The 27466-nt window shown below is 42.0% G+C and overlaps 1 protein-coding gene across 1 annotated transcript; it reads right to left on the bottom strand.

Moving 5' to 3' along the window:
- Window positions 1-679: 679 nt before the first annotated feature.
- zzef1 (zinc finger, ZZ-type with EF hand domain 1) lies at window positions 680-27352 on the bottom strand. Its single transcript, XM_052047700.1, has 54 exons — window positions 26951-27352; window positions 25468-25612; window positions 25169-25363; window positions 24803-24986; window positions 24502-24701; window positions 23804-24014; window positions 23534-23650; window positions 22177-22355; window positions 21667-21765; window positions 21495-21586; window positions 21256-21401; window positions 20652-20757; window positions 20029-20247; window positions 18998-19089; window positions 18699-18907; window positions 18485-18618; window positions 18314-18381; window positions 18121-18235; window positions 17794-17962; window positions 17490-17611; window positions 17279-17401; window positions 16744-16913; window positions 16504-16585; window positions 16222-16423; window positions 15651-15778; window positions 15292-15532; window positions 15071-15150; window positions 14880-14970; window positions 14326-14809; window positions 14067-14231; window positions 13806-13925; window positions 13544-13705; window positions 13269-13401; window positions 13047-13185; window positions 12760-12925; window positions 12401-12663; window positions 12082-12254; window positions 11780-11975; window positions 11532-11692; window positions 10948-11228; window positions 10602-10776; window positions 10380-10512; window positions 10073-10296; window positions 9623-9931; window positions 9430-9527; window positions 9207-9342; window positions 8671-9030; window positions 8455-8598; window positions 8071-8239; window positions 7889-7987; window positions 7612-7777; window positions 6611-6761; window positions 4068-4139; window positions 680-2694 (listed from the first exon to the last, which is right to left on the bottom strand). Exons 1-54 carry the CDS (start codon window positions 27350-27352, stop codon window positions 2614-2616), a joined length of 9081 nt encoding a protein of 3026 aa, XP_051903660.1. The 3' UTR covers window positions 680-2613.
- Window positions 27353-27466: the final 114 nt, after the last annotated feature.

The following is a 27466-nucleotide window of genomic DNA, read 5'->3' as shown; positions in this document are numbered from 1 at the left end:
CACCTGTTCTGTGTTTACTAATGAAGTCTGCCAAGGGGATCAAATCATAATTCCCTCTTTGTGTATGAAAGCCTAAGACTTGGCACCGGTGCTCCATGAAGAATACAGTCCAATTGTTATACAGTATCTTTGTCACAAGCAAGCACAGGGTGCAAACAATCCTATGAGCTTTTTTTTCTCTCCCAGCTTGTCATTCTTAAAAAAAGATAGCACAATGGCAAACGATCAGACGAGGCAGAGGAGGGAGAACTGACTCATGCACAGTGAGGGATCTCCGGGAAGGTACAGAGGGGGAACCGAATCAACCCGGAGCCTTATTGAGAATTTCCTCCATTTGATGTCATTATCGCATCAGTGATCATTACTTTGCGAGGCTCCAGATTGCAGGGAGGGAGCCAGACCGGGTCGTGTATAAAAAGCAGATCGCGCAACATGGCAGTAAAGGGTGTGCCGCATGGTATGCAATGTACTGCATGGTATTTATTTATTTTTACTGCTTTTTGCTGTAGTTTTCGGGGAGGCACCAAACCCCCCCCCCCCCCAAAAAAAAACTGTGATGTGTTGCTGCTAATTTCTGACAGTGTGTGGGCTCTGATCAATGTCATCTTAGTAATCAATGCATTTGTTTCTGGAAAGAAATAATGTATTACACATAAAAAAAGAAAAAGAAGACAGTGGGTTACATTGACCTCATTTCTCTTGATTTATTTTTGTTATATTAGAAATGGTTCAACCCAAGTAGTAGTTTTTGCCTTCAATGTGGCATGCATACAAAATCTGACGTGTCCATCTGCTTGTGACCAATATGATATTGATAAGGGATTGATATCGATCTCTGGTGCGATTTATTATTCACAAGATACAGTATGTACATTCAAATGCCTTGAATCCGGCATCCTCAAGAAAAACAATGCAACGTTAAAAGTAAAAAGTTACCAAAAAAAAAAGTGTTCAAAAGAAATTATTACATTTACTCTTTGAAATCAAATGAATGAACCCCACTTGTGAAGTTATGATTGCTTCATTGTTAATCTTAGGCACATTGTAGATTGGTGAGGCGTTTCGGAAGCCAGGAGGAGGCTAATTACCTACTTCGGTCCTCATTTAATTCAAGCTGATGTTGGTGTAAACAAAAGCACTGAGCTTTCCTACTTATTTCATCGGACTATCATCCAAAACATTTAAAAAAACACAAACACACACATCTATAAATGTTTCTTCTGCACAACCTTTTCATTTTCGTGATATGTAATAATCTAAAGGGAACTCAGCTAGGAGCCCATTTGGAGATTCTCACGGCTGTGGGTTTCTTTGGCATAAACAAACATTATTTTCTACAACAAAAGATCTTTTTTTTTTCTCCCCCCACCTCGTTTTATCTCAAACGAATAGCACAGTAACAGTTGAAAAACAACCACCGTCAACTTGCGCGGAAAAACAAACAAAAAAAGTGCATGGAATTGTCTGCATTCGGCTAATCAACTCTCTTCTTTCTCTTCATGGGATTCAACATTACCTCCAGAAAATATCCTCATAAAATGAGAGAGTCAATCATCTAACTTGTTCATTTGTAGACTTTTAGACGAACAGCCAATTATGTTTCATCGCCTGAAGCCTGTCCCTTCTTTTTAATGGTATAAGAGTGTTTACTCTGCAATACACACTCGACTCGTCTACGGTTATTCATGGCCCCACTTAGTCTGACGTTGAAACGACATCGAGACTATCTAACGTCGAGGTACACGTCGTAAAGTAACAATAAATAAAGTCTGTGGATAAAACTAAAGGCCTTTAAGAGAGATTGCAAGGGCCTTTTTTTTTGTTATTCATTCTCATGAGATGACTTTACAGTTGGTTTGTATCAATTCACAGGCGAGTCCCTTGAGGACACTGCACTTGAATAAAGTGATGAGAGAAACACAATCACAAGAGGCTTTCAGTCTTCCCTTGTCCCGAATCCCCATTCGATGCCACGACGAGGCATCGGGTTTATCTGGCAGAGAGGTGCGTGTTCTTGGGACACTGATTAAACCTCGGAAAAAAGCTCCCCCCAAATCCTATGTTAGTTTCTCTATAACAAGTATCTGGAAAGGAAAAAATATAGTGAAGATGGGGGACAGAGAAAGACAGGAAAGACTCAAGAGAAGATTTCAACTATTTTTTTTCACCTCTACTATGCCTTCACTTTTTTAACACACTCACGCACACACACACATGCACACTTTTTTTAAGGCAAGAGGGACATGCTTTCTTGAGAGTTGGGAATTTAGCAAACCAAGTCCTTTCAGCACAGCATCATCCAGTTAAATCAAACAAAAAAATGTGTGTGTGTGTTGTAAAAAAGACCCCATTGTATTTACATGTGAATGCACATGCAAGACATATGGGCTTCATCTAAGGCAAAGGGGATCGTGAATACGTGTAAAAAGTGCTTGTCGAGCCTGCCACAAGCAGGTCAATTCCAGAGTACGGCAAAAAGCTGCCAGGGTGTTTGCTGTCAGTGGAAAAAGAGCACTGGCTGCTCAGGGAGGTTTCGCTCCCTTCTCCCTTCATGATCAAGATGTGTGTCCGCTCCCTTAGGCTGCTCCCCTCATATGTCTCCCTCCGGATCTCTCACTGGGACACGCTCAGCAGCTTGGTAGACTTATTGGGGTAATTGATAGCCAGGCTAATGGCAGCGATGTTCTTCAAAGCCTACATGACAAAATGAATAGGAATCAGTGTATGAATCAAATACATGCATGGGGAGAACATCAACACAAGAGCTTTTACAAGTTGACACTTTCTTTCCCCAAGTCTTTAAATTCTGGCAATGTGAATGAGGAATTACAATTACAAAGCAGAAATCACTTATTTGAAATGTACAGCAGCAATGACCGGACCGTGCTTCAATAAAATATGCGCAAGACCCATTCGTATCACTGTGAATACTGATTTTATTCAGCCCGGATGTAAATAGCCAAAGTCCATGAGAAAAAAGTAAAACTATAACGGGCTGCTGATTCAACAAGATGGTATCGATATTTTTGTCGAAATACGACTCCTCAACTCACTCCAACATAGTTCATTGACACTAAGAAGGCACAGGATGGTGCCAAAGTATATCATACTTGTTTTTGACATGAGTACCCAAACAGCAAAAATGAAAGAAAGATGGAGAGGCAGGGGACAATGTGGTGAGTTCACCCTGATTTTATCATTTCTATTTTCTGTCACACAGTGTATTAACCCCGAGGGTGAGCAACTGACAATCGGACCACAACATTTCTACACATCTGAATTATCCAGTTAGCACGTGATGCACGCTACACGATTGATACTCCAAGTCCCAGAATGTTTTGAAATAGTTGGCGCGTCGTTCCTCGCTCATTTGTTGGTGGCCCTGCTCATGTAGCTCGTTTGAAGCAAGTAGTAATTTACTCCAATGACAAATTGGCGGCGCAGAATGATGTTTGTTTTTGTTTCTGTCGCTTCATAAGATACCTTACATATTCATTAATATTACATGATCTCCTCTCTTTATAAGGACAGAAACCAAGCAAGACTCTGGCTTTGAAGTGAAAAAAAATTGTAAACAACATACTACTCTGCTGTATTTGAATAGTGTCGTCGTCCCCCCACCCTTCAGGAATATTAGGTAACCAAACCTACAGATCCACCTACATTGTTGTATTTTTTCCACCTCCCCACATCATTTAGTAGCTTTGGTCAACCCGTAGGCTCTATTTAAGGTTAAGTATATCGAACACAGAGGCGTGTTCTGACACAAATGATAATGGACTGTAATTAGTTACCAAATACATTAGTTCTCTGAGTGCTGCCCACACATACAAAACAAGGGGGTGGGGGCGGGCGCTCCACTGGGCATCTCCAGCTTGATGAGTCACGACATAAAGAGAACCTTGGCCTTGACTGTTCAATCAAATGAGCACTTGTTTAAGAAACCGAGTATACAAATGTGACGAGTGCCAATCATCACTGTGTGCTTTGTGAATTTTTCCCAGCCACATTTTTTAGAGATGACTTGAATGCACATGGTCAAAATGTAGAAACAATTAAAACCTTACCAGTGCTGTATGATTTAGGAGGTGTTCATCGGTGGTCATCGCTAACAAGTACTCCTGGAGGATGCCATGTGCCTGAAAAATACATACAAGTGGAACTATTTACAATACATAGATGGATAATTCATCAACCCCCGTGAGGGAAATTAAATTATCATAACAGCGGTATTCGCATCTATTGTATTCACTCTTGCTTTTGATTACAAGTATGGTGACGAGCTCAGGGTGTACCCCACCTTTCACTCAATGGGAGCTGGGATAGAGGCTCCAGTACACCTGCCACCCGAGTGACGATAGGCGGTTCAGTGAATGGATGGCTGCATTATCGTTTTTTTTGCACGTTGAAATCGGAAGAGGAATTAACGACATAGAAGGAATTGTAGGCAGCTGTATGTTTGCTGATGTACATGCGCGAATAAATTATTGTACAATCAGATTTACAATGAGTGCAAATTTCAATGTGTCACGGGGATAAATGATCTGCTGCAGCATTTGTCAATAACAATGAGAAAATCTAATCAGAATACAGGCCAAATAATGCTCGGTGGAATACTGGAAGAGTTATTGTGATGTATAAACACAGTGAAGAGTGATTCCATTACTAAAGAGACGTTAAGCACAAGCGTTTGAGGAATACAGATAAGACGACGACAGCGCGAAATGGGCCGAAACCATCGACATGGAGAACATGCATCCCTTTGTAGGCACAGTCCAGAGGCCTTGGTCTGCCACAGCCTCACAGCCTCCCAGCCAAACAAGTGTTTGTGCTGGGAAACATCCGAGCACAATTTTTATACTCAGTAGTGCACCTTAAATATAACTCACGCTTCCTGGGGTTAAAGGTTCACACATTCTCAATCGATAGAAGCTCATAAAAAGAGAACTGATCCACACGGCAGAATGTTTGCCGGTATGTCAATGCAAAATTCTGAAATCTGCGATCACAGTACAGATGTTACAAACTCCGAGCCGCCATTGTCGCAGTTCTTGGTATTATTGTGTCGAACATCCTTAACAAATCCCAACACCAATTTTCCCCTGCTAAATTGAATACACTTCAGCTTTCATTCACACAACATGAAGTTGAACAAGAAGCTCAGAAAACTTTTGAAATCAACTTGTATACATGTACAATGAAAAATTAGGCAGGAAAAATTTGCTGTGACACTGCCATCTGGTGTGTGTTCATAAATACTTTACCACTTTTTAATTCGAAACTTTCTGGGATTGTGTGGGTAAAACAATTCAATATTGACCAATAAGTCATCTGGTATCCATTAATTCATATACCGGTATATATATATATATTTTTTTTTTGTCAGAACAGCAGCCTAAAACCTTGTGAGGTTGCCTGAAGGGAAGAGCCCGTGTTGCACCAACAGATGGGAAACTCCTATCTGCACATTCGTAATCCAGGAGACTATTTACTACCGGTATTAATAATTCAATGCGAGAAGATAGAGCGAGATGGAGGACAAGCGAGCAGGGCGCCGGTGCAGCTCTGTGCTGTCTAGCAGATGGCAGGGCGGGGCTTTGGGAGAGCAGGTGATCTGAGCAAAAACATTGCTTGTGTCACTGAGACACAGATGCCGACATAGGTAAAGACTACAATGTTGTGTGGATTTCCTTCTCCCAATTATTACTATTATTATGATTATTGACGTCACATCAGTGGCCCCTGTCACAAGCGAAAGTGTCATTTGAGGAAAGTCTAAGTCAAATTTCAACACTGTTAAGGTTCTCAACTTTGCAGATGCGCAGGCACCAGTATTACTTTTGACTGGTTGCCAGGAAAACAGAAATCTGCGATCTATGTTGGAGCCCAATATTTTATGTATTTATTTGCATATACACCTTCATGGTGAAATCAAATAAATAAATAGATATTGGTGAAAGTATTTATTTGGAGAATATTTTGGGAGCAATGACTTTCGGTTTGAGTTACGTCTGCCAGAGAGTGAGATCGCCGGAGAGTCGAGAGTATAATGTCAAGTGATGGACTTTTATTATCTTCGGTTTATCTACGACTGGGTTCCAAGGCGTACACGGTTATGTTATATATTTATTTATTAAGTGTTTGAGTCAAAGACATAATTGTAATTATTGACTGTAGTTACTATGGAATATCTTTTTTTTTTGTAGTTTGCAAGTTACCGGACTACTGCAGAACACTGCTTGTTCTGCAAATGTGTGTTACATAAGTCGAACATTCTGATGCTGATTGGCTGTTGCCGACATGCCACCGCCAAAGAAGATCTGGTGGTCCTAAAATAGTGTTGACTAACTGTAAATTTCATGATGACGGACACGTGGTTAAAATAACGATGACGGAGTGGCCGACTGACGAATACAGTTTTGGTTTGGCTTGCAATAACGACAGACTGATGATGATGACTCGGAGGCCTGACTGCTGCAGAATGTCAAATGACAGAACAGCTCACCTCTGAATCCACTTCCCATTTGTTTCCCATTAACAACAAACTCAAGTCTACATAATACCAGATGTGACCGGTCTTTTCCAGCATGTGTGGTTCAAATTTACTCACAATGGCACGGGCCTCTGCGATGAAGAAGAGCTCAGTGAGAGCTCTGTGAAGAGGTAGCAACACAGTGATGCTGGTTGGATCCTGGCTTAAATTGTTTTCCATGGACAAAAAGAGTTGCCACAGAGGTCGAAGCAAGGTCAGCTCATAGGCTCTGCAGTGCAAACAAATCCAGATTGAATCATAAACAAAAGCTGTGATTCAATCAAACCAGTAGTTCATATGAGCAACGGTAACGGGCACAAAGTCAAGACTCTCGAGAAGGCATCATATTATATTGACGATGTTACATTAATTGTCCAATGTCAAATAAAAAAAGTTTTTAACAATATCTTGCGAATCCAACCGACCAATTCGATATCTTGCTCTGACTGCTGCTCTGTTGGGTTCAAGGACATCCTAACCTTGACATCACATAATGAGTAGATGTCACTGCCAGTTTGACCAGATGGAAATTGAGCGAGTCGCCACATAGGCAAATTCCGAAATGCAATCTTGACCACGTGATTGTGATGGAAAACACGAGGCATATATGAAGGCTATTATGCAAAGCCTGCTAAGACAAATGCAAAGAAGGTTTGATGTAATGTAATATGATGGATGGGACTCTTGAAATAGCAGTCTCATACATTCTATATTGGCATCACTTGAAAATATACACCGGTATTTGCCAAGATTAGAAATGGTCAACAAATGTTTATGATTGGTTATTACGGAAGAAAATTAAGTCAATATTCTATTCGTTAAGATTGTATTATCTGGTATTAATAACAGTACCTGTTGAACGTTAAATGGGGGTTTTCCCCACCTTTGATTCTCGTAAATAATGTTCACAAGCAAAGACATGTTCATGTGTCTGGAAACAAATTCTAGTCATGTTAGATAAAGCCCATTTCTAAGATGAACTAGTTCATTTGTCAACAAAATAGGATTTAATGGAATATACTGATGTCATAACTAGCCAAGGAGATAAGGCCAGTGTAAAAATTGGTCCTCTCACTTACATGTGGGATTGACACTGCAGGAGGCGGAGCAAGAGGTGAATGGCTTTCAGTCTCTGGTTCCCAGTCTGGCGACAGGCCACACCCACTTGCCACTCCCAGATGTCTGTCAATGGCAGTTGACTGAGCACTTGTTCATCAGCCAACATTTGCTTCAGGATCTCAAAACCTGACTCGATGGAGAAGCAAAAGCACACAGAGGGTAAAAACAGAGCCAACAAGACGGCTCAATAAGATGACCTTGGGCATTCGGAAGAGTGGCGTGTTTATTTCTATATACCTGTCTGGAAGCGACCCCTGTGGCCTCCTGTAATTGTAAACTTGTAGCCCCACTCTGTGTTGCTCATGTCTGACATAAACTTGTAATACAAAGTATCACCTGAGAGAAGATATCACCAAACAAGAGTTTGACACTACGACAAAAAGGAGTTGTGAAATTGCAAATAAGAAAAGGACCCTCACCTGGAATTTCAAAATCAGACCATTTCTGAGGAGAGCCACTAAAAATGTGGACATCCTGAAGGAAGTCACTGCTGCTGGACATAATGAATTCATCACAACCTTCCTCTGTGTGGCAGCGGGAGTCAAATTTTACAGACAAGTAAATGGCTCCTGGGACGTGCACCTTATCCTGACAGCGAAAGAGAGATGCAAAATGGTGTTTTAAAACCGTAAAAAATGAAAAGTGAATGGGTAAGGCATATCAGAGTAAACGTATTAACACTTATAAACCCTTGTGAAACAATTTCAGCACATTTCAAATTGGCGAACAGTGAACAATCAAAGCTGTTGGCTATGGCTTCTGATGTTTTGAGGTAAAAATGAGGGAAACAAAAATCCACACACCTCGAAGTTGGTGTTGTTGTCATATGGGTGCTTGGATTCTCTGACTTGCACTGCCATTCCGGGCTCTTCCATAAACTGACAAGCAGTGAGGGAAAGACTGCACAGCATACTCTGGCTGCAGCCCTTCAATACCCTTTGGAGAATCTGAAAAACGATGGCATTATTTTAGACTGAGTGGAATCAAATTGACAATAATACTTTTGATGCTCGTTCCACCTTCTCCCACAGTAGCCGCTCCTCCAGCTGCATTAACATGTCCAGGATGTAAGCCATGTGAGATGTGCCGTTCAGTTCCAGGGCCTCCTCGCTCAAGGCCGCCTCGACTGGCCAATCGGCCAGAAGGGTGGCAAGCACGTGGCGAGCGTACAGTGTGGAAATGGCATGGTTAACCTTTACAAGGTACTGACGAACTGCCCTGTTGCTGCGAACATCCAGTTCCTTGTGCAACAGCGCTGAGCTTTTCGTACGCCGTTGCTTGGCGTAACTGATCTGCAAGTCGCTCTCAGAGTTGGTGATGAGTCTCTGTGTCACCACGTTAATCTCTTCGGTGGCTTTTTCACATTGACCTGGCATAGACTGTCAAAGGAAAACATTCATAACAATTATGACACTCTCATCATAAAATTTCTGGACCAATTCCAATTCTTTTCATTAACAGTCATGCTTCTTGACATTACACCTGTTAGGGGAAAAAAGCCACAGGGAAGTGTTCAAATTTCAATTTAAAAGCGATTTCTTAGCTAATAACTCACAATACAAGATGCCACAATCATATCGGTGTCGACAGCCTTCGTGTTCCTGTCCTCCGAGTGAGGCCGTCTGGGTGGTGGCCATTTCTGCGCTAAAGTCCGGACTGTGTCATCGTTTTTTATTTCCTCTCCGTCAAATCTGGAAATGAACGAGCACGTCACATGATCAAGTGGGAAATCTTAGATGCAGAAGATAACACAGAATGGAGAACCTCTTTACACCAACCTCTTCTGCACCTCCACAAAGAAGTCTGTTTTTTTCATCTGTAACTCATACATGGGTCGTACGATGGGCAGAGGAGCATTCAAGGCATCAGGGGTGATCTGTACAGAAAAGAAAAACCGAGTTCATTCATATGTAACTATTTTTTCCCTCTTATTTATTTTCAACAGTAAAAAGAAGTTGTCTCCCTCGTCACCTGAAAGCAAATTTTAGTCTCCTCATCTAGACCGTCAAGTGGATCCGGCCTGTTGTCATCTGGGTCATCATCTATGCTGCTTGAGTGGTCTGAGTCGTGGGCCTTGTCTTGCTCCCTTTGATCCCGCTCCGGGTCCTGAGCCATGGAATGTATTTCCCGCTTGGAGGAGTAGAGCATGATGGAGAGAATCTCGAGATCTCGTAACAACCACAGTTTGCTAAAACCCGTCCCCTTGCTGCACTTGCTGACAAGCAGTTGAGTTAATCCTGCCTGCTGGATGGCTTCCTGAGCTTCCTCCACTCCATGCTTCTACACAGAAGAACAAGGAGATAAAAAGATAAGGCTTTCCAATGTGTTTTATTGATTCGCATTGTTCCTAATGTGCACACACTGATCGTCTGCAGATCTAAGTGGTAGGATCATATTTCATTCTTGCAGATTTCAAGGTACCTTCAGCGTGTTGTAGAGTCCTTTAAGAGCTAAAGAGAGAACCCAAGAAGCCTCCACCGCATCAAGAGAGCCATTTTCCTGGCTGTTCTGGAGCAGATGGCAGATGATGGAAATGAAGTTGTTCAGGTAGCGGCTGAGCAGTGTTTTTGGCGGACACTGGCCCTCAGTTTGCCTTGCAAGGTATGCTGTAGAATCCTGAGACTGGATGAGTTGGTAGTCTTTGACTATTAAAGGAAGTAAAGCCCACAAGGTTCATTGCTGCCGTGTTGCCAACCGTGTGTTCCTACACTACTAGAATGAGACTGACCTGTTTTTCTCTTTCGAGTCTTGATATCCACCACTGCAGCCTGGTTTGTTTCTGTGAAATGTTTGAGTAAGATCATGGTGTGGTGTTCATTGGCGTTGTCAATGAACACAGTCTGCGTGCCAATGCACAGCACCTGAGAGGCACAGGATTACGCATTATTTGTGTCAAATAAGATGATCCAAGTACAAACAAGCATGTTACATTTTGTGCTTCTTTTTTTACCTCAGGGAAGCCCACCAACACCAGCAAGGTGAAGAGGTTGGTGCGTTTCAGAGTTTGCGGCAGCTGCTGAACACAATGATTAGTGAAGGCAGCAATGACGGTGCTCCAACCGGGACAAGTGTTCAGATCATGTAAAATATCTGCTACTGTGCATGCCCAATCCAAACCTATACGACTGAAAAACATGAAAAAGAGATGGGTAAGGATGACAAAAATCATACAAAAACCTAAATGTTTGTGAATGTGAAGAGTAGGCGTGCATTACAATCAGGGATATTTTCTTGAACAGCAAGCTTCAGTCATGTGGTGCAAGTAGTATGAGTCTGTAGCATGAAGCGAACAATACCTGTCTAAACAGACAGCTCCCAGGCTGAAGAGCAACTGGGTGGTCTTCCAGCCGTGAGTGTCACAAAGTGCTGCCTCGTTATGTGTCAGCAACTCATACTTGTCTGTGAGCGCCTCTGTGACAGCACAATCAGCCTCAATGGGGGGGATTCCCATCAGTAGCTGTCCCAGTAGCCCCAGGGTAAGGTGATATGTCTCGTTAAGAGACCCAACATTGGAAATGATTGCCCTGAAAAGTTGGTGCAGAATGGAGCTGACACTTGGCAGACTCAGAGTGCTTTCCTAAAAAGAGGAAAAACGGGAACAATTCATGATTCGGAATAAAAGTCCTTTCATGAATCATAAACAACAAGAGGGAAAAAATATTTGATGCAAATTTCAGACAACAAAGGACAATATATGACTGACCAATAGATTATTTTCAGGAAAAATATTAAAAGGTTCACTCATTTAGCATCCTTTGGTTTCAGCTGGTGTGTTTACATAGAGGTGGCGGTTTTGATCTCAGTGTATCTCTGAAACCATTTAAGGATCCTAAAAAGGACATGTACTCCCTTCCTAAACCTACTTAAATTAATGAATTACTTGTTTGACAGATGGTAGCATGGCTGCTAGAAGTCCCAGGATCCTCTCTCTGGAGCACTCTGCAAAGACATGCTCCTGGAGGGGGACCTTGGGAAGCCGGTCATCAGTCCCCTTGACAATATCTGATGCTGGAGAATTGGCTGCTAGACTAGATTCTGAAGCTGTTCAAAATAGAACAGAATCAGGCAGCTGCGCAAGTCTTACCTTACATGAACAGTGATATCGGCTAAACTTATTGAGGCACTTACGTCGTGTCACAGGCGAAAGGGGCTCCTCGCTGGACATGGATGGTGTCTTGCTAAGGCTGATTGACTCCAAAGTGTCTTGGGTGACAAGTTTTCTTTTTTCCACCTCTGCCGTGCTCACTGGTAAAAACATTTCAGCGGCGGCACTGGGAGGAGAGTTCACTTCCTTCGACTTTTGGTCTTCTCTTGATGGCTTGCTCTAGAGGTGTGATGACAACAAATAGATATGTTACACACATACATGCGCATCAAATGCAAAGTGCCATACACACGGTAGCCGACAAACATCGGTGTTTGTAGCTCACCTTGTCTTTGGGTGATGAGGGGGAGCAGACTGCTGCAGTACTCCCAGGGAGAGATGAAGTGTCTGTGGCAGTACTGACCTCCTGAGAGAACTCTGAGGAGGCTGGACACAGCTCACTGTCGGAGGCCGAGTCATTGGACAACAGTAGATTGAGCAAAGCTGAAGAGCGAAGACCTACAGGAAGTCCGCAGCATTTGACACAGGTTCAAAGTTATATGAGTATTTGTACTTTTCCATACTAGTTAAAAAACAAAAACAAAGGAGCTCTGACAATAATTGTATTTTGAATTAAAAAAAATAAATAATTTGGGGTTTGATACCTTTGCTGGTTTGCCCCTTGAGCAAACAGTCAGTGATGAGCTTGGAGCAGCATGTCTGTAAGGCTGATGCTTGGCTCAAGGTGGTACTGTCCAAGGGTTCACCGTCTATTTGCTTCTCGCTAATCACCTCTGAAGCATAGAGTGCCAACGCAGCAAACAGAAGCCAGGAGTAGTTGTGGACGTATGGTTGAATCAAACGATGCCGATCGCTTATTCTAATGGTCACCATCGGGTAAACTGTGATCCGATGCGTGGGCAGGTGGCTAAAGGTTAGTTGAACAGCGACAGTGTTAGTGGCTCCGTACAACTATGAGATTAAACGAAAAATAATTACCAGTGTTTGAATTTGAATGTGTCACCTGTCAGGATATTTCTTTGCATTGTAACATCCAAAGCACAGGTCGAAGTCTTCACACACATTGCAGTTGATCCTGCTGCCGACAATGAGTCCCTGGCAATGGTCACAGGCATACTCCATGTTTACCATCTCATGGTCATCCTCATGGCCTTCAGGCTTGGCACCACCTATTTAACAAACATACATTTTGGTTTCATCAAATTACTTTCATCCTATTAGCACAGCGGATAATGCTTCTGGCTCTTTAAATTGAACGCGTCGAGATATACATAGTGGTGTGTAGCTTACTGAGGAAGCATGTCTTGCAGAGGTCCATATCCATGCACTGCAGACATCGGTAGCGGTGCCACGGTGCCATCCTTTCACAGCCATCACAGGAAATCACGACATTGAGCAGGTCACAATAACGTGCAATGAACATGTGCATCTGTGGATGGAACAGCACATGAAATTACTTTTCAAAATTGCAAAACTTCAATCAAACTCTTTTGGACTTTTATTTTTATGCACCTTTCGGCTGTCCTCCACAGAGTCCCCTTCATCAATTTTGTCGTACCACTTCTCAAACATTCCATCCATGCACTCATCCATCCACTCTTGGTTCTTCTTGTAGTCTGCAATTTCATCCTCCTCTGTCCACTGGCTGAAAAAATTACATAGACCACAGAATAATTCAACATTTATGTAAAACCTCTGGTACACATTTCATACTGATAATTAGAGAAAGTAAAAGATGGTTCCGACTTCCTATGCCTAATTTACTTCTAGCGTGGCTCAGATTTTACCTGATAGCAATGTCATGAACACTAATGTTCTCCTGGGACATGCCGAGTAAGAGTTCAGGAAGCTTGACGTTCAGGAAGAGGGGAATGTCGTGCACATCCCAATTCAAGTCTAGAAGGTGCAGCAAGCAAGTTTGCACGCAAGACAGGGCTGGTAGAAGAGCTCTGGGAAGGAGTGAGAGGGGGAAGGTTATACTGGTCACGACAGAAACTTGTCGGCTCCAGTCACTTTCCAGTTGAAATGTAAATGGAAAAATATGCTGACTTGTCATTGAGATGACTGAATCCTTGCACTGCTTCAACCAGAACGAGCACCAGCTGATGGTAGGAACGTCGCACTTGCTCCCCTAGCTCTCGCCCGCTGTCTGACAACTGAGAGAAGTAACTGAAAAAGAACAGAAGAAATCAACTATCAAGAGTTTTACATTTTCGCCGATTAAGCTATTCCCATTACCTTTGACATGAGTCACTAAAATACAAATGTATGCAGTGCTGCTAGTTATTGTAATTTTCTTCAAACATGTACCTGGTGAAGTCTTTCTGACATGTCAACAATTCTTGTAAGAACAGGATGCAAGGTGCTTGAAAGAGGTGTGGCTTTCCCAGAGAATGCAAACACTCTTGAACGAGCTCCAGGACTTTGCAAACACTAACAGCCTGAGCTTTGTTCAGCGACAACGTCTGCAGGACACTATCAAATTAAAAAACAAAACAAAAACATGTCTAAAAGCTGTATGGCATACTTCATAAATACGCAAAACAATAAGAGACTGGCTTTCACATACTTTGCAGTTGTGAGGGCGTTGTCCTTTATGTAGTTGAGTATATGCTTGAGAACTGGGTAGCGATCTTTGATGGAGGGGGATGTGCGGGGTTCTTCCATCGAGCGGCATGACAGGAGGCGAAGCCGTGCCCGACTAAATGGGGCTTTATGGGTTAATGCCGAGGGTGAGGCTGGACTGCCGCCTCCCCAGGAAGAGAGGCTTTCTGTGGAGCCTTTCTTGTCTGACTTGCAGTGGATACAGGTGGGGGTGAGGACATTGGAGGATTCGCTCTGAAGTGGTTTTGCTTCAACAGTCTCCTGTGTAGATGCTGTTGTTGAATGCTCGAGTGAGGAAGTAGCGTGGAAATCATCTTCTAAGACTGAACTTGGACAGAGAAGAAGAGCACTGCTGCCCTCTGCAGCTTTGGAAGAATCACCGTCGGGGTACGTCATACCACAAGGTGAAAATCTGAAGAGCAGGAGGCACTTCTCAATGCACATCTCAGCTGAAAGAAATTATGTCACATTAGACAAATGATACAATGAGGAAAAACAATAAGAACCAAGGATCCTCACCCAAGGTCTCTATTGTAACCTCCTCAGTGCCTCCTTCTTTCTCATCAGGAACGTTCAATTTGCCAACAATATATCTCTGCTTCATCTCCAACTAACAGAAAACATGAATCACAACTCAAGCTCATGGAGGTGATCACATGCACTGCAAATTCAACAGCAATTCATAGAGTCGTGGATCCTGTAAAGCTTACCATCCAAGTTCTGATGCTATCTGCCATCGAATAAACTTGTACAAAGTCCTCATTTATACAGGACTTGCATTCTTGATTGACTAAACATGAAATAGTAAAACAGAAAAAAATATTTTTAGAAAGTAAGACCAATACTATACGGATCAATTCATTGTCCAGAACAAAAATAAAAAGATAATAAGGAGATTGTGCTATTAAAGCTGATATTAAGTATGCATTACCATAAGTCTTGAGAGCATCGATAAGGACTGGTGTGTGGTAGATCATGACAGCCCAAATGGCATTCACAGCATGGTCTGCCGTTGACCCTGTAGCTAATTCGTTCCTGATTGCCTGTTTTTTACAGGACTGCACAAGGTTTCTTAGCAGTTCTATTCTGCTGTCTGTGGATTCCTGGGAAGGGTTCCATCTGGCAAAGTCTTCCAGCATTCTCATAACATCATCAAGATTATACTTGCTAACCTAACATACAGACACAACATACACACAAAAAAAGTGTAAGATCACAACGTTGTGGGCAAGGCCAGATCATGACAATCAAATGGAACATGACTGCAGGATTCAGAACAGTTTTGACTACCTGAATTGTTTTTGTCGGATCTGTGTCTCTTGACTCACAAAACCCATGTCGAAGAATGGGTTTCCACAGAGGCGACGACTGAACATGGGACACTTTCCAGGGTGGAAGCTCTTTCACAGAGCGTATCTCTGAATAATTATGGGGGGAATTATGGTAAATAACATCATCAATATTCAGAAAAAAATCCCCTGTAAATAAACTACCAGTCAATATGTACTATTAACTTGATGACTGGTACTCTACAGGACAAGGATGGATCAGTCTTGGGGGTGAGGGGTGGGGGGTTGAATATTCTGTATACACTGCTTAAGACCTTTCCTAAGATTTGTGCAGTTTTAGAAAACAGTACCTTTTAACACTCACGCATGATATTTATATTTCAGCATTGAAAGTATACAAACAATAAAAAAAGGATTCTGGTAATTGCCAGGGATGTTCATTTAAGGCAACATTTAAACTGGGTTGTGGTTTCATAACTCGGCCACACACTACATATTTTTATGCCATAGGTTCAAAATGGGCAAAAATGAATTGACGTTCGGAACCACACAGTTTTAGACAACAGTCTCACCGTGCGGTGATTTCAGCGCCATAGTTCTGCAGGCGAGACGCCCCATTAGTCGAGCCACAAGCAACTGCAGGTCGGATATCCACGAAATGGTGATGTCAGGCAGACCCATGGCTGTTACAGTGAATTTGTAACCCCACTCGTTATTGCTGCTATCAGAATGGAATAGGAACTGAAGCTGAGGGCCTGTGTCAAATGTTACCTTCTAGAGACAGAAAGAAGCAACACGTGTAAAATATACGGACAATAAGAAGGTATCTTGAGGTAAAATGGCTTAATTCCTACCTTTGGCCACTTTTCACTTCCAACCTTCATGTCGTAGCGAACTTTTCCACCTCTGAAGTCAGTGAATTCCAGGTAGTCATACCTACGGAAATCAAAAGAATATAGATATGTGTTTGTGAGCTTGAGTAAAATGTACTGAAATCCAATTTAATCACATCCTATTCTGATGAATAACTGGGCTGATGAGAATGAGCTGGATTGATAGAAAGCAGTAATGAAAAGTGCAATGTTTCTTTTGACCTCTTCTCTGTTTCACAGCGTTCATCGAATTCTACTTCAAACGATGTAGCACCGGGGCAGGCAAAGATGTTGGTTTCATGACGGCTATCTTCATAGTTATGAGAGGACTCCATCGTCCAGGTCCTCAGCACCACTGGCTGTTGGGGTTGGTGCCAGCTCTCCTGGTTTGCCTAAACAATGTCATGGTCAATGATTCATGATGAATAGTGGATCTTTTGGACACACACTGAGGAATGTATTATGACAAATGAAATGTATTGAGTATTTATTTTGCAAATATTTTGTTCGTATTTAAAATGGTAATTTTGTCATACATCTGGTGTGGAAGTGCATGGTGCTATGTGCCCACTTTGGGTGGAAAGCTTCCACTGCAGTACAGGCAGATAATTTTTCCACAGGGGCATATCTTGTTGTAATATCGCCACAGTTAGTAATATAGAATAGAGTAGAATAATCGATAGAACAATAAATTATAAGAAGATTCATTTGTGACAGGTCTAGTACTATGCATTGAAAAGACACAGATTACACTTACCTTTGAAAAAATGTCTGTTGTACCACTAGACAGATTTCTGAGCAGCTCAATCAGAGAAGAGAAGCTCTTGAGCAGCACACAGTGAGGAATGTCCAAAGAAGAAAGTTCCAGGAGGAAAATAAGCTGCAAGAGCAAATGTTGTATTCAATTCAGCAATGTCAACTCAAATACAACTGTCCAATTCAATATCATGACTATAATTGAACATTACCAGTTGTCTGAAGACTGTGGCAATGATAGATTTGCCTAGTTTGTCCGTAATCTCAGTGCCGGTGTACTTATCCAGCAGGGAACCTAGGACACTTCTGATACTTCCCAAGAATTGTTCTACATCTGTTGAGAGAGCAGAAATCAACATATGTACTTTTAAAAAAGTGGTTTAAGCAACGCATTCAAGTTCATTGTTATCCTCTTAAAATTGATTGCATTACAAAATGTGGCCTTCAGATAAAGACACTGAATTAGAATAGAATATTCATTCATAACTTGAAATATTAAACGTGGGTGTGTCTTACATTTTAATAAGATGACTCTGGCCAGTTCCATGGTAACAGCAGAAGAGGTGGGTCCTTTAAGCTGGAGGTAGCACCAAGACAGGAGGCTCCCTTGAAGAGCCCAAAACAAGGACAACAACACTGTCTGCCGACTGGGTCCACCATTGCCCTCTGACATCATAACTTCACACTGGAGAGAAAAGCAACATGCATCAAAGAACCATCACACTGTGAAACAACCTAAGATAGGACTAAAAAAAAAAACATGTTGCCAATTGTTGAATAACAGAACTATGAATCTGCTTTTCTTTTTATCACTGTAATGAAAAGAGCTGTCAATGGTCTCACCTCTTGTGTTGCCACCAGCAGAAGTGTCTCCATCACTGTTAAAATTGGGCTGATGTCAAAGTCAGAAGGGGCCCCTTTCGGTGGGAGCAGGAGAAGGCCACTTGGATCCAGATCACTGCATGGAGTACAATATGTCGTACACCCATGTACAGTATGTGATAATATGACATGTTCAAATCTTCAGTGTACTCACCTGAAGTAGTTACACAGTGACTCAAAAGTAACTTTTACAGATGGCAACTGATCTTCTGTGATATTTTTCTGCAAGAAAAAAAAACACAATAAAAAACCTCCAACATTCAACTTGTGTCAACAACAAAAAAAAAAAAAATCATAAATTTTAAGAATAAATATGTACACACACCATCAGGTGGAACAGTTTGTCCCGCCGAACGTGTTTATCAGGGAAGAAAACAGCTGCACCATTAAGAATGGCCTTCACGGCCTCTTTGTGCAAGGCATTTTCAACAAATGTCGCCCCCTCTGGCTCATTCACGACTAAAACAAAGGAATGACAATATTATCAGGAGTCTCAAACTGTTATTGATGTCGATGGATCATGAGCGTATGGTTTATACTGTGGCAGAGATGAGAGTAAAGCTGCTCGACAGCCCTGACGGAATCAAGCTCTGCACTGCTGGATGTGGATGGCCTATCTCGGGCTCGGTCAACGGTTGTGCTGCTCATCTCTGGGCCTTGAGAGTGTAATGGATTGGGCAGCGTGGAGAAGCAGTTCTGTAGCAACTGGAGGAGGTGAATTCTGCTTTTCAACACCTCTTCTCCCTCACTGAAATGAAGCCAGAAGCACAGTTACAAGTGAGAGTGAGACTGCAGCAATGTGGTCATGCAAGGGAAAAGGGTGGCTGCTTCTACTTACATCAACATAAGTTTTGTGTAGAAACTCCAGAAGAGGTCCACGTTAAGCCCAGTGAAGTCCAGAAGGTACTTTAGTTTTAGGTGAGAGGAATCCTAAGGGAAAAGAGAGCGCTTAAAATTAAAAGCCAAAAAAGGACAACCATTCAAATCATGTCTCCCAACTCAACATTAAGACTGCATTTTTACATGAATGAATATTTTGTGATTTCCTTTTTTTTTCCTGTTTTTCCTGTAAAAAACAAAGTGTTTTTTGTAGTTGTTTGATAGGTCCTGTGCTGCTGTTGTTCAAATTTGACATGACTTCAATTCAAACCCATGAGAATGTGGTGTCATAGATCACTTAATCAATCCAAAACGCAACTGTTGTGAAAACAGTTCATAAATAACAATGTATTGGATATATTGTATTGTATCCATTCATCCATCAACTTTAAATATTGTCTGACATGTTTTTCGATGGCCAGCACAGTGAGCGAGGGATTAGAACACTTGTGTCAAACTCAAGTCCCGGGGGCCATATCTGGCTCGCCACATCATTATCTGCGGCCCACGAAAGCAAATCAAAGATGTCAACTTTCATGATGCCTGCTAAAATCTTGACCAAAATTTCAAATTCTCATATGTAATAAATAAGAGTGACACTGTAAGTATTTTCTTGTTACCAATACCCTCATTACAGTAACTTCAACAATAGGTGAATAAACCATTATTCTTGACTTCTTCATATGGTTTCAGTCATAACGGCCCTACAAGGGAAACTGTAATTAAAATCAGGCCCGCAACAAAAATGAGTTTGACACCCCTGGGTTAGAATATCTGTCTCACAAACGACTTCCTCCAATTTATCTGTAGGTGTGAACATAAATGTGAATTGATGTTTGTCTCTATGTGCACTGCAATTGGCTGGCAACCAATTCATTTGTTGTTTTGTGGTGGCTTAATCACATGTATTTTTTCCCAAAGGCAGTAATTAGGTTAATTGGTGTACACGTTCATCATTAGGAAGCATGCTGGAGTGTTGTTTCTAATTACCATATTTTGTGTGAGCTGTTGAATGAAGAACAAAGTCTTGTTCAGAAGGCAAAGGCCGGTGACAGCCTCGTTTTTGCAGTGCTCGCCTGGAGAACTAAGCTCGTCAAGATCTGCAAGCTTCTCTGTCTCACCGCACGAGTATCCACTGAAGCTCAGGGACTGCACCCCAAGACGCTCAGCGGAGTCCTGCCTGGTGCACAGGAACTTGACCATCAGAAACTGAGAAGACAGAGACATGAATGAGACATCGCTGAAAGCAATTAATCTAAAAGGTCCAGCTTCCACAAGGTAGTTTGGTTGGGCTAATTTTGGTATACATATCACTCCTTATCTGAAATTTAATTTTCTTTTTTTTGTGCAGTGAGTTCTTCAAATTTACTGTTAGGTTACACTATGTTGTGATGGTGTGATGTCACACTAGTGATCCAAATCAACTTGCGATGAAATAGCAAAATTGCACCCAATCAAGATTAAATATGTACATTCTACAGCTCTTACAGAAATCATTTCAACTAAAACAGTGTTATGGAATCATGTGTAGGGATCAAACGCGCAAGGGGGTAAAAGCACATCAAGGATACAAGGTCGTTCGCTTGCCAGTTTGATCTCTAGACAGAATTTACCTTTGCAACACGACACTGCTGCAGCTTGATCTCCACATCATTCCAGTCCTCTTCCACCTCAAACCAGCCAATCGGCTCATCCTCAGTCAGTGCTGGAATCCTCACACTGCAGGTCAAGTGACAACATGATGTGTCAGCGTTGAACTGAAACCACTCAGCCAAAGCCTCAAGCTGCTGTGGGGTATCCACACTCCAGACACAAACGCTGATGTGTTTTGCATTTACTGAATGAATGCTCAGATAAAAGCATTCATCCAATTGTGCATCAAAAAATATTAACAATTTCAACAACCTCAGCTGTACCATCAATCAGTCGACTGTCTTTGTTTCTGATTTATTGCTTTATTGTTGCATTACATGATAGTTGCTCGAGCACTTTGTATACAGCGATGGCTGTTTTAAAGTGCTCTATAAATACAGTTGAGTTGAGGTGATGTAAGAATCAGCGTTATAGCACTGCATTTTGGCATGGTGACCACATGAAAGTGACTTGAGCCAGTTGAAACGATAACACAGAGTACAAAGAAAGGCAAAAGTCTAAAAACCATGTGAACTTTTCCAAAGTAAAACTGAGTCATATGTATACAAAAAAAGTGCTTCTTACTTGTCTTGCACAAACTCCTTGTAGTCTTTGTAGTCCCACGTATCATACTTTTTGAACCTCTTGAAATGTTTTGCGGCATCAAACGGTTCTTCGTCTTTGTAGGCAAACACCAAGCCACATTTCGCCCCAATGGCACCTTTTCGCACCTTATCACATGAATGCAGTTATGTATTTATTCCCTTTTAAGATGTAGAGAAGCAAAATGAGCAGACATTATCACCATAGTTAAGGACACTCACATTGATTTTCATCTGAGTGACTTGAAAGTTGCTCTGGTCCTCGGTTGACAGGATCACAGTGGCTTTCCTCTTGCCACTTTCAGTGAGAAAACCTTTGGAGCATTGTTGTACTTTAGTGCTGCGTCATATTAAGATTAGAGAAAGTGTGCTCACTTGTATTATTTACTATTACCATCCCCAGTAGAGGATTCTGTCAGCATATTCTCTGGTCCTGATTTCTCCTCTTTACTCTTCGCATCACATGCCTGCAAGTGCAGCTGGAGGGGCTTCCCTGTGATGTCACATAGATACTGATCTGATATGATCTCATTATAAAATATCACACAGCTTTTTCCAGTATGTGCTGTGAAAAATGTAGTTTGAAAGGACTCAAATATATTGCTACTTTTTTTAAAAAACTTTTATACACATAGATATATGCAAGCGATATTTCGTGAAGTTTACGAAATTAGTACTACAGTTAGGCCCCGCGATCCGCTAGCTCACAAATAGCGAAAATGTGCATACAACTGAAATGCTTTGGGAAAATAAATAAATAGATGAATGAATGAATGATTGCACAAGGGTGGCTGTCTATACTAAGCTTGAATTTTTTAGACTTGGTAGAGACCGGTGTTTGACAAAGGTCTGGTTTCAGTATTTCTTAACGTAAATGACAAAGACGGAAGACCGGAGACGTTACCATTTTGATAAAGTAGTTGCAGGCGAACTGCGGCCATTGACGAGATGAGGGAGGAGGCCTTGTATTCTGTCGTTAAGTGGTCGCTGATGCAGGAAAGGGCTTGGAGGATTTTGGCCACACTGCCTCTGGCCAGGGCAAAGGCGAGGAGGGTCAGCTCTGCATCAGGACTCACACAGCAACTTGGAACAAATTGAAAAATACAGGCATTTAGTTACATTTAAAGCACCTAAAAAATTTAATAACAGTTAACCAGGTGAATGAAGCGTTGTTAAATGAGAATACTACAGTGGAACCACACTAAATGATATCATTCTAAAGTGGACCAAAATTGTCTTCTGTCGTCATGTAAAACTTGGAATCAAAGTCATGCATGAGGTCACGCATCAAATTGGCATGTTTGCACAAGACCTCACCAAGCATGCATTGTGCGTATTTCTTCTATTTCATGTATGGCTTTTGTCACACTTTTACAATAACCATTTAAACTGATGGATGAGAGCCAGGTTATCCAAATAAAAACTTTTTTTAAACGTAATTTCTTCTTATACCTGGATGATGGTTAGACATTTAAAAATGTGACGTTTGAGATACTAGAGTGTTTTAATGTTTATATGTCTGAATATTAACATTTTATATGTTTAACATTTCGGGATTTTAACTCTGACATGTGTTAATGGTATTTTTTTTTAAATACAAATAAACAGGAGATCAATCACCACAATCATTAATTTTTGGTAAACCTTAGAGTAGGGGTCACAAAAGTTGAATGAGGGAAACTGTTTCTGTTTGTGGACGACGCTTCATATTTCATCTAAAAGGTTTCTTCAGTTCTCAATTTTTTAGGCGTGTAGTCTCTTCTGTATTTATGCCTAAGTGGGTGTATCCACTGGTGTTGGTCATGACTTGGGTGTTGTTATTGTCTGACACGGTTAGTGAAAGCTCACAGGTTTAAAATGTGAGTGAAATAAAATTTCCAGCCAACGGGGAAACACCCAAACAAAGACAACATAATAACCAACGTTATTAGAGAAACAGCGTATACTGTAATACATGATGGCATAAATACAGTATGGCCAATACCAGTCAAGGAACATGTCCAATGTGGATCATGCAATGAAACTGTAAAGAATCTCTAATTGTTGTGTTTGATAATATCATTCTTGTCACGATGAAGCTGCGAATGAAAGTCCCAGAGAACAACTGGGGAATGCAACATCAGGTATAATTGACAACGTGGGTCATCAGCACACTAAGGCTCAGAATTGATTTGAGCCTGTCTCTCATGCGATGCTGTCAGCTTTATCAGTTCAGTGAGGCTGTGTTGGGTGAGTGTGATGATGGAAAGTCAGGGCCTTACTCTGCTATCCTGAGGAGAAATGCATCCACCTCCTCTAGGATGTTCAAGGAGAAGAACTTGGGGAACTTGGTAGATGACGGCGTAAGGGACAATGGTGGCATGTGTTGTAATGCCTTCCTGGAAAGAGCAGCATAGTCAATTAAAATCCGTCAGACCATTGAGGAATGAAACAGATTCGCTTCGTGTTTCTTCTACGTTTGTAATAGCTGACAAAAATCGCTATTAAAAAACAAAACAAAGCAAAAAAAAAAAAACAACACATTGTCTTACTGAGTGCTCTGAAGTACAGTCTGAGCCAGTGCAGGGTTGGTCTCCATTGAAGCAGTGACCAAAGAGGTGAGGAGAGACAGGTACCAGATGGCTGAAGCATCCGAGACAGACACCTCTTTGTTCTTGGTAATCTGATAGCCCAGGGTCTTCAAACCATGAATCCGTGTGTCACAGCCATCGCTCAAGCACCGCTTGATGTTAATTTGGATGTCTGGGGTTTGAGCAACACACAATGCTGTGAATACACTAATGGAACGCGCAGTGTCGAAATGATGTGCTGAATTGCTATAGTCACAGTGTGATGTAAAGTGGAGCTTTACTAATCAAACAACTTGTTGTGACAATTTACAATGAGGAGTCTTTGTAAAGTCAGGCCAGAGATCTTTGGATCGTTCGTGAATCATTTACAGGCACATAACAGGTCATGAAATCAAGGTTGTGAATGCAGAGGGCTGTTCAGAGGCACACACTGCTAAACTCTTTTCAAAATGTTCTGTTCATAATCATGTGATTGCTCTCGCTTACAAGCACCATTCTGCCTTTATCCTGTCTTTATTGAGGTTGCTCTTTACTAAACACGATGATGTGGCCAGCTGGCAAAATAGGTTTCATTCAGATGTGCACCAATCAGGCTCTAGAATAAATTGTCTAAAAGGGCAGCAAATGATTATGAGACCAACTGACAGGTGATGACTCACATGGGTGTGTAATGTTGGCATTCTCCAAGAGTGCAACGTATCCTGTCACATTGCTGGGGATGCGGATGTCTCTGATTTTGTCCAAGGAATGGAGATTTTTGCCCACCATTACTGATATCAGCTGAGGCATGTAACTGTGGTCATTGGCTGCGACGGCAACGGCCAGACGCCTCAAAACCACGTCTGGTTTCAGTTTCAATCTGAGAACCCAAAGGAGACAAAGGTTCGACATCAAAACAGGCCGAGTAAAATCATCAGGTAAATCTTGAATCGTCACATATTTCAGAACAAATGGCCTTGCCTTATCCAGTGTGAGCGAGCACTGCCGTCAGACTGCCAGAAAGATGCCGTTTCTCCGTTTGTCATCTTGTAAACATCAGCGACGTTAGATGAAGCTTCGATCGTGCTGTAGCACTGTGTGACCACCTTCACCTTGTCCACATCTGGGTCACGGTCCAGTTCCGCTCTGTACTGTATATCCAGATCTGAATATGAAAAGAAACAACAACACAGTTTTAGGTGTGTAGTCATCTTCATTGTACCAAACGGCTGGTCTGAAAGCTATTCCGCACAACAGTTAACACACACAAAAAGTGTAAAACAAATACTGTCAACAATGTGACAAAACCTAAATCTTAAACTGTTAAGTTCAAACTGTGCTGTTCACCTTTTTCACGTTGCAAGAGGACCTCCAGGAAGTCCTGGACCACACTCGACCTCATTGTGCAGATACTGTTGTAGCCGTCTAAAATAGGATAAGGAATAGCGCTGCTGGGAATGTGATTCCTGTGCAAAAATTTCAGGATCTTGAAGGCATGTGCCCCCAACCGGTCTTTGGTCTTGGAGAAGATGTCAACAAAACCTGTTGAGTGGGGAACACAAAGGCATCATTTTAAAATACGGGTGATATACAATGTGTGGTCAAAAACAACTGATGGCACTTAATTGACTAAACACATCACGTACCTGGGGTTAGGGAGCACGCCTGTAGCTGCCTTATCACATGACTCAACTCTCCCCGTAGATTAGCTCCATTGGAGTTCTTCAGAGTAAGCAGCATGCTCTCGACATCTACCACCCCATCCCCCTCAGCATCAAACTGTCCAAAGGCCTAAGATGGAGATAGACAGTGCACTTTGTGACATTTTTTATCATACATAAGCCAACACAGTGAAAGGTGTACAGTAGACCAAGTCTACATTAGCTTATTACTAAATAATAATGTTGCTGGTCCCTCTCTCTGGAATGACCTCCCACTGAACATTCAGCAAGCCTCCTAGCTGCCCATCTTCAAAACCCTCCTCAAAACTAACTCGTATTCTTTGGCATTCGACTCAGCATGACTTAGATTTGTTCTTGGTTTTACTGTTCTGTGATTTCTACTGTCTTTGTTACCGATTAGTTTTACTGTTTATTGTATATGTTAAATTGCTCCATGTACAGCACTTTGTATGCAGCGATGCCTGTTCGAAAGTGCTCTGTAAATACAATTGAATTGAATTATAGACTGCATGTTGACTGAAAAAGAGATAATGCAGAAAGGGATAGACAGAAAGATGACATCGAGCAGCAATTCTGGGCACATGAGCCAGCTTTGCCACAGTGGCATTCCATCTACAGTACATGCCAACAAAGCTACATTTACATTGAAAAACACAATCACCTGTTGGGCCATTCATTCACATTCTTTGGTTGAACAAAAGTGGTCAAAGTTCAGACAGCTCTGACAATAAACCTGATTAGAAAAGGTGACAATGACAACTCCTAGGAATGTTGCATTCCATCCAGGCATCATTCCGGTCGCAGATGAATTGGAGCCTTTTCCATCTTGCTTTGGATGAAAGGCAGGGAATACCCTGGACCAGACACCATCCAATAGCAGTGCTACATTGTACTGTTAAGTTATTTAACAGTTGACAGGATAAGTGATAACATTTTGGCTGCAACCAGCACAGAAAATAATGCTGAAAGAGAAGTTACAATACATGTAACTGTAATTGGACATAACTCATTAAGATCAGGACTCAAAACAAAACTATGTAAACAATTAAAACTTTACAAAGCAATGCTCAGTTTTGACTGTCAATGTAACAATACGCTTATTATTGTGGTTGGAATTTTCAGGGATGTTATGTGCTTTATAAACCCGAGAGTTAGTTGTAATAGTTTGGTTACCAGCTTGAAAAAGAAAAAACAGAAACACTTCAGTGTCATGACAGTGGGGTGTTTCTGCATGCAGTGTCGTTGTCCAACACTGCAAATTACAATGCTATTCAACGAAACCCTCGGCGATAGTGTCAATAATTTTGTGAATAGATTTATACTGCTCCAATATTGACTTCACTGTGCAAGTATGCCGAATGAAGAGTCTGGTGAGTGCACATCCTCGAATGCAGTACGCTACAAGCGGTCATGTTATTCAAGTCATTTGATGTGATCGCTCATGTACCTCTTCGCATTCATCTCTGGGGGCATCTCTACTCTCCAACATCTCACAAAACTGTTCAACATTGACGGATTCTTCTCCTCGGTTTAACCGCTCTTCCAGCCAGCGGACCAGAACTCCCTCGTTCCCTGCCAGCACCGACTCCCGGATGACGACTCCAGAGTCGCTAATACGAGCCGCCGCTTCTCTTAGTTTTACTTGTTCGAAGAAGACGGCGGGGCTCGGCGGCCCACCGGTGGGCACGGAGACATTTTTCGGTACTCGTCTTCCGCCCCTCCCGGTACCGGTGGCTCCGACAGCAGTGGCCGCAGAGGCCGGACTGCCTTCCGCCAACACGGGGCTCTCTGTTCCGATGTCTTCGTCGTTGCAGCTGCCTCCACCACCACCGCTCTCCGCGTTCCCCATGACTGCGTCGATGAGCCTTCGCCGAATAAGTCTGTCGGGCCCACAGAGGGGCAGTTTGAGAACGGTTGTACAGAGCTGTACACAAATCTCTGCCTAGACTACTACCGCATTGAC

This window comes from Hippocampus zosterae, chromosome 16 (genome assembly GCF_025434085.1).
Source record: "Hippocampus zosterae strain Florida chromosome 16, ASM2543408v3, whole genome shotgun sequence".
Lineage (NCBI taxonomy): Eukaryota > Metazoa > Chordata > Actinopteri > Syngnathiformes > Syngnathidae > Hippocampus > Hippocampus zosterae.
This window is presented reverse-complemented; position numbering and strand designations above follow the sequence as displayed.

Coding starts and splice junctions, on each gene's coding strand:
- zzef1 (XM_052047700.1), bottom strand. CDS start 27,352: ATGGGGAACGCGGAGAGCGGTGGTGGTGGAGGCAGCTGCAACGACGAA. Junction 11,976..12,081: donor CCTCATCACCCAAAGACAAG/GTGAGCTACAAA, acceptor TCACACCTCTAG/AGCAAGCCATCAAGAGAAGA. Junction 2,695..4,067: donor TCCTAAATCATACAGCACTG/GTAAGGTTTTAA, acceptor TTTGTCATGTAG/GCTTTGAAGAACATCGCTGC.